At 55.1% G+C, this 20,341-nt stretch overlaps 6 protein-coding genes across 6 annotated transcripts; 1 reads left to right on the forward strand and 5 right to left on the reverse strand.

The window, feature by feature from the left end:
• Nucleotides 1-154: 154 nt before the first annotated feature.
• On the reverse strand, nucleotides 155-4,365 carry SPSK_04826 (KH domain containing protein; the record flags this gene model as incomplete). Its single annotated transcript, XM_016731589.1, has 3 exons — nucleotides 155-1,116; nucleotides 1,192-3,442; nucleotides 3,670-4,365. The coding sequence occupies 3 exons, from the start codon at nucleotides 4,363-4,365 to the stop codon at nucleotides 155-157; spliced, it is 3,909 nt and encodes a 1,302-aa protein (XP_016583583.1).
• Nucleotides 4,366-7,071: 2,706 nt separating this feature from the next.
• SPSK_05745 (uncharacterized protein) lies at nucleotides 7,072-7,335 on the reverse strand (the record flags this gene model as incomplete). Its single annotated transcript, XM_016732482.1, has 1 exon — nucleotides 7,072-7,335. The coding sequence occupies one exon, from the start codon at nucleotides 7,333-7,335 to the stop codon at nucleotides 7,072-7,074; it is 264 nt and encodes an 87-aa protein (XP_016583584.1).
• A 4,024-nt stretch (nucleotides 7,336-11,359) lies between these two features.
• On the reverse strand, nucleotides 11,360-11,761 carry SPSK_10663 (uncharacterized protein; the record flags this gene model as incomplete). Its single annotated transcript, XM_016736986.1, has 1 exon — nucleotides 11,360-11,761. One exon carries the CDS (start codon nucleotides 11,759-11,761, stop codon nucleotides 11,360-11,362), a length of 402 nt encoding a protein of 133 aa, XP_016583585.1.
• A 1,847-nt stretch (nucleotides 11,762-13,608) lies between these two features.
• Nucleotides 13,609-13,905, reverse strand: SPSK_10671 (uncharacterized protein; the record flags this gene model as incomplete). The annotated part of the gene is made up of 1 exon (XM_016736993.1): nucleotides 13,609-13,905. One exon carries the CDS (start codon nucleotides 13,903-13,905, stop codon nucleotides 13,609-13,611), a length of 297 nt encoding a protein of 98 aa, XP_016583586.1.
• A 46-nt stretch (nucleotides 13,906-13,951) lies between these two features.
• SPSK_04875 (p21-activated kinase 1) lies at nucleotides 13,952-17,292 on the forward strand (the record flags this gene model as incomplete). Its single annotated transcript, XM_016731636.1, has 4 exons — nucleotides 13,952-15,178; nucleotides 15,229-16,687; nucleotides 16,772-17,106; nucleotides 17,191-17,292. 4 exons carry the CDS (start codon nucleotides 13,952-13,954, stop codon nucleotides 17,290-17,292), a joined length of 3,123 nt encoding a protein of 1,040 aa, XP_016583587.1.
• A 1,261-nt stretch (nucleotides 17,293-18,553) lies between these two features.
• Nucleotides 18,554-19,761, reverse strand: SPSK_05351 (uncharacterized protein; the record flags this gene model as incomplete). The annotated part of the gene is made up of 2 exons (XM_016732100.1): nucleotides 18,554-19,283; nucleotides 19,370-19,761. 2 exons carry the CDS (start codon nucleotides 19,759-19,761, stop codon nucleotides 18,554-18,556), a joined length of 1,122 nt encoding a protein of 373 aa, XP_016583588.1.
• Between the last annotated feature and the right edge of the window lie 580 nt (nucleotides 19,762-20,341).

Below are 20,341 nucleotides of genomic sequence, written 5' to 3' on the forward strand. Positions count from 1 at the left end.
TTTTTTTCTCTAGCCAGTGAACCAAACTCTTCCGCTCTCGTTCTCTACTCCATCCTATCGTAACGGAACATGAACGCCATTTTTTTATGTAATTTGACTCCTCTCCTCACATTACCTACGAGAGGGGGGCATCGTTCTCGTCGCGATGCTGGCGCTACAGCTCGCGCTTCTGCGTGCCCTCCTTGACAGCCGCGAGAATCAGCTCGCGGGCCGTCTCGACGCCGTCCACAGTGCCAATGACCTCAATGGCATCTTGGCCGCTGTTGCCCTGCGGCACAAAGATACGGCAGCCGCTCTGCTTCCGGATCGAGTCAATCTTCTTGCCACCCTGGCCCACAACATGGCGGAACAGCTTCGAGTCCGGCAGGACGAGGTAGCCCGTAGCATTGCTCCGGCCCGACTGCTCAAGGGCCTTCTCCAGGGCCTTCTTGGCCTTCTCAACGTTCTCCGGCGTGCCGTGCAGGACCCACGGAATCTCGCCCGTCTCCGTCGACGACACCTCCACCACGCGCCACGAGTGCGCACCGTCGGCGGCGTCCTCGTCGTCCGTGATGAGGGGCAGGGTGCTGTTGCCGTTGGCAGCAGCAGGGACGGGGCGCGCAGGCACGGCCTGGCCAGCGTGGTCAACAGTCACCTGGTGCTCGTTGCGCAGGCGACGGAAGAACTGGCCGTTGTTGGAGATGGCGTGGTGCACGCTGCGGGGCACCTGGACGGTCGTGGTGTGCTGCTCCTTGATGAGCGACTGGATGTGCTCCTTGGCCTTCTGGACATTGTCCGGCGCACCCGTCACCTTGACATCCGTGCGCTCGTCGCCCTGTCGGGGGATGTCGACAACGACAGAGAATTTGGCCTCAATCTGGCGTCTGGTCTCGCCACCGCGGCCGATCAGCGACCGATGCTTGTCCTGGGGAACGTCTATCGTCTCCGAGACCTGGTTGGAACGCTGGTCAACAAACTCCTGGATCGACTTGGTGATGGCCTCGACAAACGACCGGCGGCCCTCGATCTTGATCGCAGAGTCGTTGCTGTCCTGGTTGGGGAACTGGATCGCCCGAGACAGCTCTCTGCGGTCGTCGGAGCCGCCCGCCTTGACGACGAGGTCCTTAATAGTAGAGCCTAGTTTGAAAGGGTTGTAAGTTAGTCATTGCATACTGTAGAATATGGATGGGCAATGCAGTTGGTAAGACGAACCTCCAGGACCAATCAGCGCCTTGTGGAACTTCTTGTCGACATCAATGGTCGTGCTGATGGTGTCGTCGAGCACAGCCTTCTTCTCCAGAAGAATCTTCTTGGCAGCCGTCACTTGCTCCTTGGTACCCTTGAGCTGGATCTCCACCGTCGAGTCGGGGTCGCCGCGGCTGTTGGGCACATCAATCTTCGCGCCGGTCTGCTGGCGGAGAGCCTCCATCGCGGAGCCGCCCTGGCCAATCAGGTAAGGAACCTGCTTCTGCTGCACCTCAATAGTGGCCGTGAAAGAGGTCTCCTTCAGGTACAGGTACAGCTTCATAATCTCCTCGCGAGCCTCATCGGCGCCCTTCTTGGGACCGCGCACAACCACTTCGTCGGGGCCCTGCTGGCGGCGGGGCTTGCCAGCGTCGCTCGCAGCGTCGGTGACCGACTCGTCATCACGGGCCGCCTTGGCGACGCGCGGGAAGAAGATCAAGACCTTGTACCGGGTCTGGAGGCGGTTGATGGTGCTACCCTGCGCGCCGATCAGCTCACGGTGAAACTTGGGCTCGATTTTGAGGATGTGCGTGGTCTCGTCCGCGAGGTGGCGGGCCACCGAGTTGATGTGGGCACGGGCGGCCTCGGCCTTGGCCTTGGGGCCTTTGAGCTCGACCTGACCGTCCTGGACCTGGATCTCCACATCGAACTTGTCGCGCAGCTCACGAATGTTGCTGCCGCCCTTGCCAATGAGATGGTTGGCGTAGGCCTTGGGGAAGTCAAACGACAGCGTGAAGCCGCGCTCCTTTTCGTCCTCCTTCTCCTGCTCCACAAAAGCGTTGATCTTCAGTAGGAGCTCGTCCACGGAGGTCTTGGGTCCCCGCAGGGTCACGGCTGTGCCCAGGCTGGAGACACGGACGGGCGGTTGGTTGGCAGGACGGGCCTCTTGCTCCTTCTTGATGAACCGGCGAAGCCGCTCGTGGAACTTGAGGGGCACCTCAATCTGTGTGGTCTGAATGTCCTCCTGAGCACCAATAAGCTCGAGAATGTGCTTCTGCGCATCAAGGACGCCCTGCTGGAAGGCCGCAACCTCCTGCGGCGTCGGCACCGTCTGGGGCAGGGTGTACGGGCCAGTGGAGTCGTCCGAGGGGCCTTCGTAAACAAGGAGGACTGGTGCGTCGGATTCGGACGCCTCGGGCACGACGAGGTAGACACCGTAGTCCTGCTGCACGCGGGGGCGAACATCGTTGCGCAGGAACTGGTGGAAGAAGGGGTCGACAGGGATCGAGGCCATGCGGCTGGGCGGGTGGCTGGAGATGATGTTCTTGATCTCTGTCTGAGCGCGGAAAGCGTTCTTGCCGTCGCGCGAGTACAGCTCCCAGGGAAGGGCACCCTCACTCGTGAAGGGCGTGTTGATGTGGCTCTGGTACTCGCGCTCCAGGCGCTCAATCTCCTTCCGCTGCCGCAGGTAGCGGGTGACGTTGCGCGCATGGGCGGCCGCACTGCCCGGAGCCTGGCGGTGGAAGCGCGAGATGTCGTAGTTGGAGCACTGCATGCCCATAGCTAGGTCAATGGCGCGCTCGAGGCCGGCCTCCACCCGGTCCGCGTCACCGATGATGGTGACGTTATCGTCTTCGGCATCTTCCGGCAGGATCACCACGCAGCCGGTCTCGTTGAAGAAGTCCTCCATTGGCGTGCCGTGTTGACCAATAATGAACTGCTGGCGGCCGGGGGGGATGGAGGTCTGCTGCAGTTGCAGGCGCTGCTGGAGGGCAGCGGCTGCCTTCTCAATTTCAGCGCGGGCGTTCAGGACAGCGTTGCGCTCGCCGGCCAGGTGGATGTGGTTGTCGGCAGACGGCGTGAAAACAGGACGGCCAGTAGCAGCCAACGTGGGTGGCTGAGCAGAGCGCGGCTGCAGAGGCGGCACGCGGATCTGGACGCCGTTGTTCTCCAGGTTGGAGAGCAGGCCGAAGGTGGGGTCGGCAATGAAGGGATAGAACTCGGAAGGAATACCGCGCAGGCGAGTGTTCGTGTTGGCGGAGCGCTCGCCAACAATCTTCAGGATGGCATCCTGAGCCGCACGCGCAGAAAGGGCATTACCCTCCACGGTGACGTCAATCGTTGCGTCATCGTCCTCCTCGTAGGCAGCCGCAGCCTCATCGGCCTTGGGCAACTGGATTCTTGCGCCCGTCTTCTCCTGGAGCGACTTGATGGTCGAGCCTTGCTTGCCAATGATGTGGGGTCTCACAGACTGGGGAATCGGCACGTTGACTGTGACCTGTAGAAAAAGAGAGAGAAGAGAGTTAGTTACAAGCAGCCAAGATTGAGCGAACCAAACAAGGGACAATGCATAAATACAGCAAAGCTGTTGGCCGTCGGCAAGGGCCGCAGACAATGGGTAACGAGTAGCAGAAAAAAGATCCGCAGGAACCAAAGAAATGGTCCGAGCACCCTTCTACATTGTTTGCATGACAATCAAACGAGATGGGGCGGGGAAAGTCTCACCTTGGCACCAATCTGTTGGACAAGGTCCCGCAGGGCCTGCTGGGCAACCTCAGGCGGGCCAGTCGCGTTGAACTGCCTCCGGTTACCGGTGGGCGGTAGCATGGTGATGTTGGCGCGCGACTTGCGGTTGATGTCCTTGATAACGTCGGGAATGGGGCGCTTTAGGGAACCACGGGGTAGAAGCTGGTGGTCCTCGAGAGTGACACTCGAGACGTTGCGGCCGGGGATGTTGACAGTCGGAGGGGCGGTCGAGCGGGACGTGGCAGCAGCCGGAGCACTGCTGCTGTTGGACAAGGGCTGCGAGGACCCGTTCGCGCCGTTGGCAGCACCGCCAGTCTTTGCGTTCCAGATGGGAGCAACGTTGGCGGCAGCCTTCTTGGGCGCGCCCAGCTCGGGGAACAGCTCATGCGAGTGGGTGTCCAGCTTCGAGGCAGGCGTGGGCTCAGGCGCCTTCTGCTTGCCAGCGGCCTTGGCAGACGGCGTGGCCGCCCAAGACGAAGCCGGGGCATCAGCCGGGGCAGGACCAGACGAGGCCGCCTCAGCTGCCTCGCGACGGAGAACAGCGTCGTGCTTGAGGTCCTCCTCATCGGGGACGGTCTCAATGGTCACATGGTGGCTGCCGTGCTCTTGAAGCAGGCGCTGAGCCGCAGAGGAAGCGTTGCCGGAATCGGCAGTGGACGGGGAACCGGAGGCCATTTTTCGTAACCAGGCGCAGAGTCGTTTACCGGAGAGAGATGGGGGGCCGAGGCGTCGAGACAACCGAACAGAGCAGGTGGATGTTGGAGATGGCAAAAAACTCTGTTTGGGGAAATGAATGGTTAGCATAGAAAAGCCAAAATACGGATTAAGGAGAAGCCAAAAAAAAAAGGAGCTGCGCCAGCGATGTATAAGATACATGGCATTGGATGCGGTACTCGTCAGCAACACACGTCTGGCCACTAAGTCCTAAACCTAACAGCCATGCCACTTGCGCAGGCCATGTGAGGAGCAGAGCCCTGCCGGGCAAAGCGACACATCGAGGAGGCAAATGAGGCGAACGCACATGTCGTCGCAAGGAGAACAATGTGGGGCGGGGCGACCAGATCGTTCTGCAGGAATTGCAGACGACTCAATTCAACGTACAGTGAACAATAGAACGGGCAGGTAGCCCCTCGGTGACAGCTTTGTGCTCGTACGAGACGGTGCGTGTGTAAGGATGGCGGTACGCGGTGGCGGTGGTGATGTTGTGGATGGAGAGAAGGTGAGAGAAAATGGGGGATGGGGAATTGAGGACGCCGTCCTTGGACTACGATGAACGGTGCCTGCTGCCAGAGGAGACCACCTTCAGTCGGGGGAAGGTGCAAAGGGAGCCCCACATGGCCTTGCGGTCCACCGTGGGACAGGACAAGCTGTCCGCAAGAAGAAGCTACGTCCTGCGCAGTTGCGGAGGGCAACCGGCCAATGGCCTTGTCTCTTTACGTTTACGGGGCATTTCAGGAGAAGCAGACCATCGCGCAAATCAGCAAGCAGAGGAAGGGGCAATAGGGGCCCGCAGTGCGAGCAGGGAAAGACTTGTTGGGACTGGAAGGTGCAGAGGACAGAACAGCGAAAGCAACAGAAAGAATGCGCTATTTCGACGGGCAATATTGCAATAGCGTTGAAACGGAGACGCACCTGCCGCGGGGCAGCTTCAGAAGCAGAAAGAAGGGGGAAGCAGCGGAGTGTGGTGGATGTTGAAGAAGAGGAAGCAGCGAAGGACGTTGTAGACGGTCAAGGGGGGGAACAGGCGGAGCACACAGAAAGTGCACAATGACGCAATCTGATTGGTGAATCCAAGACAGCAGACAGGGTCAGGAAGACCTTGGGAATATCGACAGAAAGGAAAGCCAGCTTCGAGTTTTCGTCCCGCTTTCACTTCTCAAACTGATCGCATTCTACTGAAACGCACAGGAAGTATGACCTGGACCGAGTACTAATAGCCGGCGCCACATTGCTCACAGTGCTGAATCATCCAAGTAGGAAGTCGGTTGGTCTTTCTCAAGGTCGACTCTATGGCTCCTTCCGCGTCCCAACAGGAGCCCAACCAAGGGAAGGAGCTACCCAAGTCTTCAATTCCCTTTCAAAACGGAAAGTCAGACCAACTCGGAGTGCTTTCTCTGGCAATTTGTGACCGGCGGAACGGTCATTGGGAAAGAACAGCGGAACAAGCCGCAATTAGGTAATCCGGAACAAATGCCATTCGTTGTGCCCTGCAAGCCAAAGGAAGAACCCTAGAACGCCGCCGAAAGGCTGCTTGAACGTGCGGCGAGCGTATCACGAAAGCTCATCCCTGTTGGCGCTCTGCCGATCTTTGAAGCTTTGACAATCCCTGCCACAGCCTTTCACGAGTGCTCAAGTGCCCAGTGCATCAGCGATAGTGCCTCTTGGTCTCCAAGCGCCAAAATGTTGACGTCCACGCCAATTTCTCGTGTTTCCGGCCAAGGTCCCTGACAAGTACCAGTACTCGACCAAAGCGCCTCAAACAAACACGAAGTCGACCTGGCCGCCCGAGTCCTTCGGGTATACGACGTACAATGGAAGCCAGCCTTTTCACACGAGTTTCACGTTGTACAGAATTGCAAGTATGCATCAGTTAAATCTCAAGGGCATTCCGCACTCCGCGATTTATTTTTAATGAAAGTCGTACTTTTTTAAGTAAATAAATCAAAGTAAGCGACAATCGTGAATTCCAAGGCACCAAAACTACAAAATCATTCAAATAGTACCGACTGTCTATTTTCATGGGCTCTCTCTCTCTCTCACCTTTGTTTCACTCCAAAAACCGGGCGTGGCGGCATCACCCTGCACTTTACTCACAACGCTGGGTAATCTATCTCACACATGGAGACGAAAACGCCACGATCTATTTTAACAACCAGCAGACGTGTGACCAGACGAACGGAGCTGCCCTTGTTCTATCTGCTCAAACGTGGTCGAGCAAGTCACAAAATTCATCGAACGAGAACAGCACAGACACGAGGGAAAGGTAACGATGCCACGTGTGTGCCACACGTACGTATATTATATTTTTATTTTAGTAAACACGACAATGTACTAAATGATTTATCATACGTATACAACTTCACCCACCACTGTCTCGATTCCTTCTTTTCTTACACCTTTACCCTCCTTTCTGGTACGATGAGAATCATGGCAAAGAATCATCGTAAGGAACTTTGACTGCATCGGGGTAGGCAGAGAATTGACAAACAGGGACATAACCATAAAAGAAGCCACCTATCCAAGAGACAACATGGCTAAGGACATGACGACGGAAAAGGTTCAGCACATCAACACATGCTGTGGCTCTCTCTCGAGGTCACTGGCCTTCCGGGTCCCGGTACCTCTTGGCCCCGACCAAAGCCGACAACATGCACCTGGTTGCTACGCTTGCCCGATGCCCACAACGACGTGGCCGGGCCTTATGTCGTAATGAAGGAAGGCCTTGATGTGGATATACTCGAGGCAGGACAGGAGGTGGTAGACCAGCAGCAGGACCGTCTTCAGCGAGAACGTCCGGCTGGAGAGGTTGATCAGGTTCTCTAGGCTCGGACCCAGGTGATCAAGCACCATGGCATTGTGCTCGCCGTCCGTGCCGAACCACCGGACCAAGGGAATGCCGACGCCGCCAGCTAGCAATTGGGGCATGTGCGTCCCCGTGCTCCTCGGCCCCGGTCGTCTCCAGCTTGAGCTCTGGCCTAGGGTGTGGTGGACTCATCTAGGAGGCGGCTGCTCACTGTGGCCCACATTGTTGTCCGAGGACCTTCGCGCCAGTAACTCGGCTTAGGGTGGGTAATAGAAGGATAATGAGGAGGTAGGAAGCGACGCTTTTGACGAGGAAAGAAACGAAGGATATGGAGGCGCCGCTTAATAAACAACAAACGAGAAAGCGAGAGGCAAATACGATGAAAAGCCGGTAAGATGGAAGGGCTAGCAAGATTAGCGGCGAGGTTGTCTAAAAGACAGAAGAAAGTGTTCTCATAGGCTACTTGTTCTACTGCCTTCCAGCGTACGATGTTCAGATTCCAACGTTTGCAAATTACGATATTCTCGGCGCCTTCATGAACCTCAATAATGCCAAGCAGAGCTACGGAGTACAGGTAGACCAGTTGCTATAGAGATGTTCGTCGACTAGCATACGGAACGCACCAAATGCTAGGGACAGCATAGAATCTAAGGGTGTGAAAGGAACAGAACTTGAAGAAACTGTGGTGGTGCATGATGTCGGCTGTCATGCTGTGCCCCCGGGTTTTGACATTGGATGTCCTACCTCCTCTTCCAGGGTTCCGCTGGGATATCTGGTTCTCTCCCAGGTCTTTCCTTGACATAAACAGCAACGAGCAAGAATCAACAAACACTGGCGACGGAATTCAAGGGCAAGCTTGCGGCGTATAGTATATAGCAATATCTCCAATATAGGCCAATATAACTACTATGGGCGCAGCGCTGAAGCGGATCCCGGATGACAGGATCGCCTATTTGGATATGCCATACCACTTGCACTGTTGCCATGCCGGCAGGTCATCCAAGGGTCGTCAAGAGCTGACTGGAAGATGGGGCCGTACGTGTCTGTGGGCAGGAGGTGAGAGACGTGAGAGACGTGAGCATACATGCTGCCAGTTTTGTGGCGACTTGGCGACCTGGAAACCTGCCGTGGTGAAATACGTTGCGGGTTCAAGGCTGCCACAGTCATCAATAGGCCCGGCCAAAGTGGCCTAGGCTAGGTTCGCAGGTGGACAAGACGATACAAACCGGCACAGTAACAAAAAGGGCAGCGAAAGCAGGAATCGACGGCTGCGGTCCTTGTAGTGTCCCCCAGGCTGATGAACATTCTGTGCAAAGTGCAAGCAGTATGAAGTAATCGGCTGATGGTGTTTCGAGAGTACCGCCCTAACTGGTTGACAAGTTGCATATTGTCAAAGATATTCGACGTAGAGCACAAGTGCAAACGAGGAATAGGCATATTTCGACTGCGCCGCCACCGTATAGAACTGCTGCCTGTCGTTTTGTGTCCTTTTACACAAAAGTACCGAGAAAACATATGTCAATGTTGAATTTTGGCCGCACAGAAGCGGACTAGAAAGTCATCAAAGAAGCCGTCGATGAACGTTCGACGTACTAGCGTCGAGAGCACTGCGCTTCGGACTGCCCTAGAAAAACACGAGAGTCCAGGCCTTGCTTTGTTAGTGAAGGAATCAAGTCTGGGGATGGAGCGTTTTCACCAAACCGTATTATGTTCTCTGTACTATGGGCGACAAACGGAATATAACCGATGCCCATTTTGGTTTGGCGGCTATAGGACGGTGCAGTCGCGTTGATAAAAGACGCAATCGCAATGCTCTGTACGGTACCAGGGTACGTACAGCTTCGGCTGGATCGATTGCTGGTTGGTTGCAGGTTGCAACTGTGCCCAAATTGTGTCAAAATGCCTCTCGGAAGCATCTCACAGATGAAATACTATGTGCTCCGTAGTTGCTGAAGATTCAGGACTGCAACGTATATTGTACAAACACGGAAGGCTCCATCTGCCTTTTGCGGTGCCTGCCAGATATAAACGACCAGTGGCCTGTCCTTCCTGATTCGTCCTGTAGTACCTTGTTGTAGGAAGGCGCATACCAGTGCTGTAGCTGTCAATGCCGTTCCAGGGACACAGCAAACCCAAGTTCCGCCCGCTCGAACCAGAGGCCATAGACGCTAGAGACAAAAACGGACAATACGCCGTCGCACTTGCGCGTGGCATCGCGCCGTTGCACTTGCCCTCCGTTATTGTCCACCAGCATTCGCCTATCGTTCTTTCTTCTTTCTGTGCGATTGATCTGAAAGGGGAAGTTGTTACGCTCGACGGTATAGGATCGGTCGTTTTTGACAAAACTGTGGGGAAAAGCCAGGTCGCCGACGAAAAACTGCTAAAATCACCAATAAAAGGACAAAACAAATAAGAGAGGCGTTCCGCGGCCAGTGGTGAGTTGACGGTAGTGAGGGTGAAGAGGTGCGCGCTATGGGAGAGCCATGATGAATCTCTGGCCCTAAAACAACGATAAAGGTCGCTAAACAAACTAGTCCAGGAGTTTTCCAGTGCCTGCCGCTGAGATTTAAGTGGCGCATTCTTCTTTGTCAGAAAGATGGCAACTACGCAGTAGTCAGTTTCCCCTCTCGTGGCTACAGCTAGTAGTAGTGACCGCATACGAATCTACGATGGACCCTGAAGTATGTTGGAAGATATTGTGCCACAGTCGGCAACCCGCCTGCCAACTTGTGCCTTGGTGCTGGGCCAGTGAGAAAACGGCCAATTGCGGCCGCTGTCCTCGGTGGTGCCTTTCGCAGCGACACTGTCTGACTGCGTGCCTGCCTGACGCTGTTCGCTTTGTGGCCCAAATGCTTGGTCATTTTGCCTCCACAAGGATAATTATAGAACAATGGCGCAGGTGGTCCCGTTGATGCATCATTTTGCCAACTTGTCGTTCCAAGGCATCAATGCCCCTCTGGACAGCTTGGGAGCTTGCATCGACAACAAGAGCTAGACCTTTCGTATCTGTTCCCTCTTTTAGTAAATATACGTTGTCGGACTACGGAGCAATAAACTCGTCGGGAAGCGATCGTCATGGGCTCCTTTCTCGTTTTCTGCGTCCCTCTAAGCCTCTTTCCTTGGGCTTTTGCCGGCCCGTCTCCTCGTCTCCTCGTCTCCTCGGGCAGCACTATTCGTAAGTGTTCGTTTTTCACCGCGCCGTACTTCTCTCCCGAAATTCTCGTCTCGCCTGCGCCACAATAACACGACATGGCAACTGCCAGGCTGGCTTGACAGGGAACGAAGCTCGAAGAAACGGGTTGGGCCAATCCCGAACAGGAAAATGCGTGACGCGCCTGCAAGCCCAACTGACTTCAGAAACAGGCACTAGAGGTGACAGATCAAGAACTCGAACTCAGAGACTCAGACGCACGCCACACACGCGCGTCACCACACGCCACAGCTGTTCTTTTGCCGAGCGGACATTCGGCGTATGTGGTAGGTGTGTTTTGTATGCAGTCATTTTCAGTCGTCAACTCGTCGTGGACGCTGCGAGGATGAGAGATATCGGGAGTTATGCTGTGCGTTGTAGGTCTCAGTCCATGTCAGAAACCCATTCGCTCTGCATCTTCTGGGGCTTTGCTGCAGATCGGGGGGACAGGACGCTTGACTCGCGCCGCCGCGTGTAAGTCGTGGCTGGCGTGTGGAGGAAGCGCGCCGCGTGTATCCACTGTGCTTATGCACGGCCATCTGCGCTTTTCAACGGTCGCTCCATTCACTGTTGTTCATCATCACAGCGCAGAGAACAAAGAATTGCAGGCATTCGCAAAATACTGGCCCCCAAGGGTCTTTTCAGCTGTTTCCGCGCCAAGCTGTGTTTCGTCCGTTTCTACCGACCGTCGAGAACAAAAACCGGCCACTGGTGAAACACAGGGCCTGTTGCTCTGGGGCTGGAAACAGGAGCGTACCCCTGGCGTGTTTGCAAAGCTATTGCACCTCATTAAATCTGCGTTTTAATGTGAAGGAGCTTGGTGAATTGGGGAAAGTCGAATTGTATTGTAGCATGTCTTGTGGTCGTCAAAGCTGTGATCCGAGTTCTTGTAAGATACGCCATAGAGTGTACGGCGCATGGCTCGCCGTCTTTGAGAGGTATTTGGGCATGTACTCCTAGGCCTCGAACGGAGCACATCGAACGGCACATCGAACAGCACATCGAGCGCACGATACAACGACCGCCGTGTGGTATGGGGCCAACACCGCGCTGCTATAACCGCTGAGGCTGCGCGTGTGACGCTCAACATGTGCTTTCCGTGCTGCCACACCGTCCGGACACCGGACGAACATGATGAAGGGAAGAGCGTTGCAGCAAACGTGGCCAAACAAAGAGAGCCAAAGCAAATACTTTGGGAGGACGCAAGAGACGGCAATTCGTAGATGACGACCATGTGCAGGGATGATCGCGGCAGAGCCAACAAATGTTTTCCTAGACAAAAACGCAACCACAGCATCTCGAACCACGGGCCAATCGTCCCGTCCCCAGCGCCGTCCAACGACCCCGGACTGTGCCATGTCGTAGTTGATTGGAAGAGAGTCAAGACAACGCGCACCCAACGAGACGAAAGTCGCGGAACGCGAAAGCGTTCTAGGTATTTTAATCTTGGGAAGGTGCGTCCAAGCTGTCCCGCTGCCCAGCTGTTTCCTGTTCTGTTTCCTGTTCTGCTCTATTGCGACAAGGCCAGGCCCTGCTTGCTGACACCCATTGTCGCGGAGCTATTATGAACACGGAGCATTCATAGACGAGGGGGCAGGCCAAGCACTCAGAGAGACCCTGGCCTTGCTCGCATGTGTATGTTTCTTCAGTTTCCCCTGGTCCTATCTTTTCCTGCCTAACGACTTAGGGGCCATTCAAATCTGCGTCCTATTTTGCATCCAAAATTTCACCTTCTTTGGTACTATCGTGCCCGTTCGTTCCTTCCTTCATCATCTTCTGTCTTCGCCAGCTCCTGCCGCCTTCCCCTGTCTCCCTCCCCGCTCGACGATCTCGTACCTTGCGTGTTTCTTTGCGCTTTCGTCTCCCGGAGGCATCAACGACGCAACGGGCAACGACGCAACGGCCAACACCAAACGGCCCACTGACGACGATCAGCACACGAACCCAACGCCGTCGAACGCTGTCTTACCACCATCCGCGCTTGGCCGACGCCGAATCGTCGCACTGCAAACAAAAGGCACAAAAGACGAAAGAGACCGCCATCCTCGTCCAGCACTTGCCGCTCCTGGTTACGGACCGTCCGTGTAAATGCGAAGTGAGAGGTGAGTGTGAACGTGAACGTGAACGTGCAGGCGCAAAGTACTCCTTCCTGCCGCCGACTGCGCGCGGGTACTTGCTCTACAAAGGTCGTCTCCACTGCAACATACACATCTACCGTTACGCAACGGAGCAGGCGCATTCTGCACGCTGCACTGCGACTGCACTGCGACTGCACTTTCCAGGCCGCCATCGCTTCCTTCTTTTTGGCGCCTTTGGATGCTGCTGCCAGCAAGCCCAACTGGCCCTGGATTACCACCTCCTTCCTTCTTCCTGACGTTTTCTGCCCATCGTTGCTTCCGTGTCGACCATCGATCGGGTCGCGACTGCCCTGCTCCCAGTGTCCAATATATCCCCCGGTCTTGGCCCCCTCTCCTCGTCATGCTTTCTCCTTCTTTATTGCCGCCCTCTTTCTCCCAATCCCCCCCTTTCCTGCATCCTCCGACGCGAACCAAAAAAATCAACAACACACCCTCATCGACATTTGGTATTCCTGCATCCGTCACCCGCCCTTCGTCACGCCGTCAGTCCACCATTCTCTGTCCTCTGTTCCCCGTTCTCCATTCGCTCTCCACTCGCCCCTCCTCCACTGACCTAAAACAGCACCACCCACTCGGACACGCCAAAGAAGTTGCAAAAAAAGAAACGAAGAAGAAAAAAACGGAGAAACAAAAGGAAAAGAAGAGAATAAAGGCTAAACATCTGCAGCACGCACTGCGAAAGGACAGACGTCGCAGCTTCACAAGTTTCCACGCCGTCTGCAACCGCATCTCTCGCTCAGACGCTACCGTCCGTCCGTCGCGACTAGCTGTTGCCATCCAACGCCTCTCGCGCCTCTCACGCCTCTCCGTTCCCGGTCGACCCCACAGTTACCCTTTATTTCGATTGTCAGTTTTTGTCTCGGATCCAGGGCCATAATCGACCAAGGGGACCCAAGACGGACGATCCAAGGGGCGACAGCACATACGCAAAAACACCAACAACAGCCTGCAAGGGCCTGGACAACTGCACTGCGCCAGACGGCGACGAGCCCAGGACCCGTCCAAATTTTTCACACGCCCACCTTTTTGCCCACCTGTCCCACTATTTCCACTCTTTCCCACTCTTCCTACTCTTCCCACTCATTTTCGTCTTTTTCCATGCTTGTCGGCCAATCGCACGCCGTCATTTGCCATACCACGCTTCCCACCTCTGTCTCGTCCGCGCTGCTCCCCAGGGCCCCTTTCCCTTGGTCTTTCGTCCGTCTCGCTCGTCTCGCTCGCCTTTGGTACTTGCTGTATGCGCGCTTGACCCGCCCATTGCCGTGTACTTTCTGGTTCTTCCCCGCCAGAACCACTCCATTTCCCTCCTCTTCTCGCACATCTCCACCGTCTCTCAACCCCCCCCCTTCTGTGGCCCCCCCCATTCTTCCCCTTCCCTCTTAGCCTGCTCCGCCTGAGAGGTGTAGTACCATGGACGGCGGCGGCCAGAGCCTGAATATTCTTTCTTCCTTCGGCACTTCCCACCAACAACAAAAGAAGCAACAACAACAGCAGCAGCAGCAGCAGAATCGTCGCCGACTCACCAAAAAGCCTCCGCCCTCGTCATACCAACACTCTTCGTCGACGAGCTTCGATGGTCGCACAATCGACACCCAGTCTCTGCAGAGCAAAGGCAGCTCCACGAGTTTGAGGCGCGCTCCGAGCGCTCCCCAAACCCGCACGTCTTTCTCGGCCTACGCGTCCTCGTCCACGTCCTCATCGCCGCGCCATCTGCCCTCTGCAGGCACCCCGTCGCTCTCGAACCCCTCGCCCAACCTGCCTGGCGGCGAGTTCCTCACGGCCGACTACCAGCAATATCAGCATCAGAAGAAGCAACAACAGCAGCAACAACAGCAGCAACTGTATTCTTCTCCTCCTCATCCTTCTTATCCGTACCCATACAACCCTTCGATTGCGGCCGCTGCCTCTGCTGCTGCATCCGCGCCCTCCAATCGTATGAATCACAGCGCCATCCCCGACGCCGTTGTCCGCTCGCCGTCAAACGGTAGTGCTCTCACTTCGGCCTCCGAGGACTTTGTCGGCGCACCCTTTGACGGCGCCGCCATCTTGAACCGCATCGAAGAGACTACGACACCCACACCTGCCCCGAACTCTTCGTCTCTGTCCTCAAATCTTCCCCCACAACCGTCATTTCAGCCCTCGCGGAACGCCCCAGTACCGCCAACCGCCGCCAACACCACGATGCAGGCCTCGGGCTTCCCCACGAGCGTGCCAGGCGGCTCAACGCCATCCGCCGGTGCCGCCAGTGCTGCCAATGCCGCCAATACCAGCAATCCCGCTGTCGCCGCGATTTCGACAACGACCGCCGCATCGGCACCCGTTACAGCCGCTGCGTCTCCCACGCCGTCAAACGAGTTGAGCGAGAAGACCCCGTCAGCACAGTCTGGGCCGACCTGGCCGTCGGGAGGCTCTGGCGCCGACTCGCAGCTCCCAGGCACGAAGCGTTACTCCGACGAAGGCAGAGAGCTCAGAGGACCGAGCATGTTGCGCAAAAAGTCGGGCTTCTCAGGCTTCATGACCAGCTTGGTTGGCTCACCCAAGAAGCCGCTGATTTCTGCACCGGAGAACCCCGTTCACGTCACCCATGTCGGCTACGACAGCAATACGGGACAGTTTACGGCAAGTTTTGCAAACAGCGTTTTGAGCAATACCCCTCCACGTTAAGGTTCGCTAACACACAAGAGTAGGGCCTGCCAAAGGAATGGCAGCGACTGATTAATGAGAGTGGCATCACAGAAAAAGAGCGCACGCAAAATCCAGAAGCCCTCATGCAGGTCATCACGTTCTACAAGGAGACGACGGAGAAGCCACAGGAGGACCAGGTGTTGGAAAAGTTTCACGATGCCCGCCCTGGTATGCCTCCACAAGCAAACTCGTCAACGTCTTTGACCGCTCCGTCCCCCAACGTCCCGGCAGGTGGTGTTCCCGGAGCATTCAATCCCATGTCACCGCTCATGAGTCCGCCCACGAGTCCTCGCTTCCCGCTCGTCAACTACGAAGGCAGCTTTGTCAACCCCCGTTCGCCACCGCCCGTACCCAAAGGCCCGGGCTCGTCTGGCCTGAAGGATATCAACCTGATGCCCAGCCGACCCGCACCCCGGCCACCTGTAAGCCTGCCGTCTCGCACCGCGCCCCAGGCACCATTCCTGCCCACCAAGGACTCGGGCATTGGTATGACCCATCAGCAAGACGATGGAACGGGACCACCGCCGATTGCACCTCCGCCGAAAGACAACGTCCCCATGCTTCCCGAAGAACACCGCTCTCGGTCGAACTCGCGTGTCACGGCGCCGTACCAGCCGCCAGGGGCTGGCGGCATGAGCAGTGCACAGCAGGCGAACGCGGCCGCCCAAGCCGCTGCGTACCAGCAGCAGCTCCTCCAGCAACAGCAGGACCAGGCAATTGCGCAGGCGCAGGCCGCTATGACTGGACAGCTGGGACGGACGACCAGCACACGCCAGCAGCAGCACAAACCAATACAGCAACAGCAGCCCACACCGCCGCAGTCCCAGCACCACCAGTTTGCTCGCTCGCCGGACGTCAATGGCGCTGGGCGCTCACCACAGGCCCAGCCGTACCCAGCAGCAGCGACGACCACACAGCAGCAGCAGCAGCAGCTCCAGCAGTTGCAGTCCCAGGCCCGGCCGCGCCAGCGACCACGTACGAACACCGCTACTGGTATCGATATCTCTGCGCGCCTCCGGCAAATCTGCTCCGACGGCGACCCGCACCGTATGTATCGTGGCTTCAACAAGATTGGCCAGGGTGCCTCGGGTGGTGTCTACACGGGCTTTGAGCGGGGCAGCAACCGGTTGGTTGCCATTAAGCAGATGAACCTGGAGCAGCAGCCAAAGAAGGACCTGATCATCAACGAGATCCTGGTCATGAAAGACAGCTCCCATCCGAACATTGTCAACTTCATTGACAGTTACCTGTGGGAGGGCGAGCTGTGGGTCATCATGGAGTTCATGGAAGGCGGCAGCTTGACTGATGTTGTCACGTACAACATCATGACGGAAGGCCAAATTGCGTCCGTCTGCCGCGAAACTCTAAAGGGTTTACAGCATCTGCACTCCAAGGGTGTCATCCACCGTGACATCAAGTCGGACAACATCCTACTGTCGATGGAAGGCAACATCAAGCTCAGTATGTTACCACGTCCTTGATTTTCTTCATTTTTTTTAAAAAAAAACAGGTACTGTTTCTGGACTCACAACTAACCGTTTGCAGCTGATTTCGGCTTTTGCGCGACTATCAACGAAGCCCAAAACAAGCGGACTACTATGGTCGGTACGCCTTACTGGATGGCTCCTGAGGTGGTCATGCGTAAGGAGTACGGCCGCAAGGTCGACATCTGGTCTCTCGGTATTATGGCCATTGAGATGATCGAGGGCGAGCCGCCCTACCTGACGGAATCGCCGCTGCGTGCTCTCTGGCTAATCGCCACAAACGGCACGCCTGTCATCAAGGAGGAGCACAATCTGTCTGAGGTCTTCCGCGACTTCCTCTACTTTGCCCTCAAGGTGGAGCCTGACAAGCGGGCAAGCGCCCATGACTTGTTAAGGGTATGTGCAACATAGGCCCTCCCGACTCTCGCGCTTGCTACCCATTGTTTCTACCGAGTCTGACCGATGCTAACATTCCTGCAGCATGATTTTATGAAGCTATGTGTGGACTTATCGCAGTTGTCGCCGCTGGTTCGTGCCGCCCGTGAAGCGAAAGCCCAGGAGAAGGCTCGGAAGGGGCAATGAACAATGATCACCCACAGGAAAGGAGAAGACCAGGCAAAATAAATAAAAAAAGGTGACGTGAAGCCAAGGTTTTTTTTTGAAAAAGATATACCACCAACCACGCAACAAGACAACGGCCAAAAAAAGAACTCAAAAATAACATCCCAGGACTGGGCGACTGACGTGCCCATGCGGGGAAGTCGGATCGCCACCATAAAAGCAAGACATGGACATGACAAGAACACCAAACGATATATACATACCATACACAATTCACGCGTCAACCAACTCCTTCATTCGCAATTCACGCCGAACACACGAAACTTTTGAATTCTTTAGACGCCGACAGTACGCCCCGGGGAAGGAGGCATCGATGGACATACGCAGCACAGGTTATTATAAGCTGCTCGTTTTATTTCCATTTTTTTTTTTTCAAAGTTTCATCTTCCGGCAGTTTATTCCTTGCCTGGATTTTTCCTATGTTCTCAGCTACTGGCTCCCTGTGTTTACGATCTGGGAAGGCCGAATAAAATCTGAATCTATTCTACTTATTTTATGGTCTTGTTACTACTATCTTTCTTCTTGATGATTGTGACTGTTTTGACTTTAAGACACAACGGTAATATTACGTCTGTGCCACCTTGTTGACTTACTGATCAGGTTGAAGGTCAAGACAAGCCTGCAGGTGACCTCATCGTGTTTGTGTACAATTTGGGAATTTTTACTCAAGTTGTGACATAAAATTGATGTCTTATTATTGACAGCAGGTATTAAATTGAAAAAGGTGTGTATTTTTGAAGGTGGATGTTGTCATCCAATTCTATTCTTTTGACAAAAAAAGACGAACTCCCTTGTGATCAACGTGCACGTAAACACAACAAATCGCTATTCTATGTCGGAAAGCCGTATGAAATGCCGAAAACCTTGTCGTAGAACTCCCCTTTTGCAGCTTCATAAATAAAGCAAAAACAAAATAATAAAAAAAGCAAACACCTTTTTGCAACCACTCTTTGCCGTTCCGCCCTTGCGTACTCCTGAGTTGATTGGGTGCAAAAGACACAAATCCGAAGAAAAGAACCGATAGTCTTCAATATGAGAAGAGATCATGTCGCCCAGTATCCCACTACCCTCTCTTTCACCATCCACATTAAGCAAGAGAGAAGCGAGTATTGACTGGGTTGTCCAAATGATGATCAAATGGCACAAATCGGAAAGTAAATAATCATAATCGTTGGGTATCATCGAACATCATCATCTACTAGTAGACACGCATGTGCCTGGTCTAATAGAGAGTGTAGCCACCGTCAATCAGGACGTTGGAGCCAGTCATGAACGAACTGGCGTCCGAGGCTAGGAAGACACAGAGGCCGTTGAGGTCATCAACAGCGCCGAGGCGATCCTGGGGAGTCAAGCTACGCCAGATCTTCTTCTGGGCATCGAGGGCAGGGACTTTGTTGAGGGCAGTGTCCATGTAGCCGGGGGAGATGCAGTTGACGCGAATGGAGTATTTGGCCCACTCGGCAGCCAGAGACTTGCCGAGCTGGATGACACCAGCCTTGGAAGCGTTGTAGCAAGACTGCTCCTGGGGGTAGTTGACGATGCTGCCGGACATGGAGGCAACCAGAACGATGGAACCGGGCTTGCCAGCGGCCATCATGACGCGGCCAACGGACTGGGCCATGAGGAACGAACCAGTGAGGTTGATGTCAATCAGACGACGGAACATGGCAGGGTCGTATGTCTCGGCCTTGATGTTTGAATCGGCGATACCGGCAGAGTTGACAAGAACGTCGGGAGCGCCGTAGAGGTTGACAACTTGATCAACAGCGGCGTTAATAGCGCTGCCGTCACGAACGTCGACCTTGAAGAACGAAACGTCGATACCAGACTTGCGGTGTAGCTCCTCGGCGGCTTCGTCGCCCAGTTCTTGGTTGGCGTCAAAGATCACGACAGCCTTGGCACCAGCCTCAGCACAGGCTCTCGCCATGTGGTTGCCGAGGCCACGGGCACCACTTCACATGCTTGTTAGCTACTGGCCGTTTGGAAAGGACGTTCATTCAGGCTCTGCGAAGCGGGACACAAAAACATAAAGACCTACCCAGTAATGATGATGACCTTGCCCATGACGGACATCTTCTGCATGGTGGGGGACATGGCCTTGTAGACCTTGGGATCGAGGGGAACGACGTCCTCGTTCTCAACATCTTCATTGGGCGCAGCGGAGGGTTGAGCAGCCGGCTTGACGGGGATGCTGAAATGGTCGGGGCTCGAGGCGGTGCCTTTGCCATCAGGGCTGTAAATGGACACAGGGACTTCGGTCTCCTTGATGACCTCGCTCTTCTTCGTGAGACGAGGGGTGGCGACGGAAAAGACGCGCGACTGCACCGGCGTGCGATAGACAGTAGGCTTGATCAAAGTCGAGCGAACGACAGGGGCCTTGGAGGCAAGGCGGATGGAGCCCACGACGGAGCGAGCGACAGTGAAGCCCATCTTGACGATTTGTGGTAGATGTGCAAAGTATGAGAAAAAACGTAAAAGAATGCAGATCGGAGGAAGTGAACAAATTGAAGGGAAAAAAAGCGAAAGGGTGAAAAAGAAAAAGTTTGAATAAATAGAGAACGGCAAATTTGGGGACTAGGTGTGTGTAAGTGAAGCGAGCGAAGATGAGTAGAGGTAGTAAAAGGTAGGTAGTGGGGTGTTTGGACCGATCGTGAATTTTACTCGACGAAGGCCAAACTTGTGCGGGCTATCCGGGAGTTTGGAAGCTTGTGTGGGGAATGCAACGCCAAAATGTCGTTGACGATGAATAGGAATATACCAACTCAAACAACTGAGTTTGGTAAAACTATAGAGTGCGGTACAAAAGAGTACCTACGCGCCTCAATAACGACGACAAAACGCGAATAGGTTTTGGTAAATGAATATGACGAGGGAAAAGGGAGATGAGAAAATCCTTTTGTTGGACAGAGCCGCCAGTCTTATATAGGACAATGGGAGGGGGGATTGGGGGTTCAGCGAGAGGTAGTAGAGAGATGGAGAGGAGTAATACAGAAAGGGGTCAATAGACTGC

This window comes from Sporothrix schenckii (assembly GCF_000961545.1).
Source record: "Sporothrix schenckii 1099-18 chromosome Unknown Cont49, whole genome shotgun sequence".
NCBI classification, from domain to species: domain Eukaryota; kingdom Fungi; phylum Ascomycota; class Sordariomycetes; order Ophiostomatales; family Ophiostomataceae; genus Sporothrix; species Sporothrix schenckii.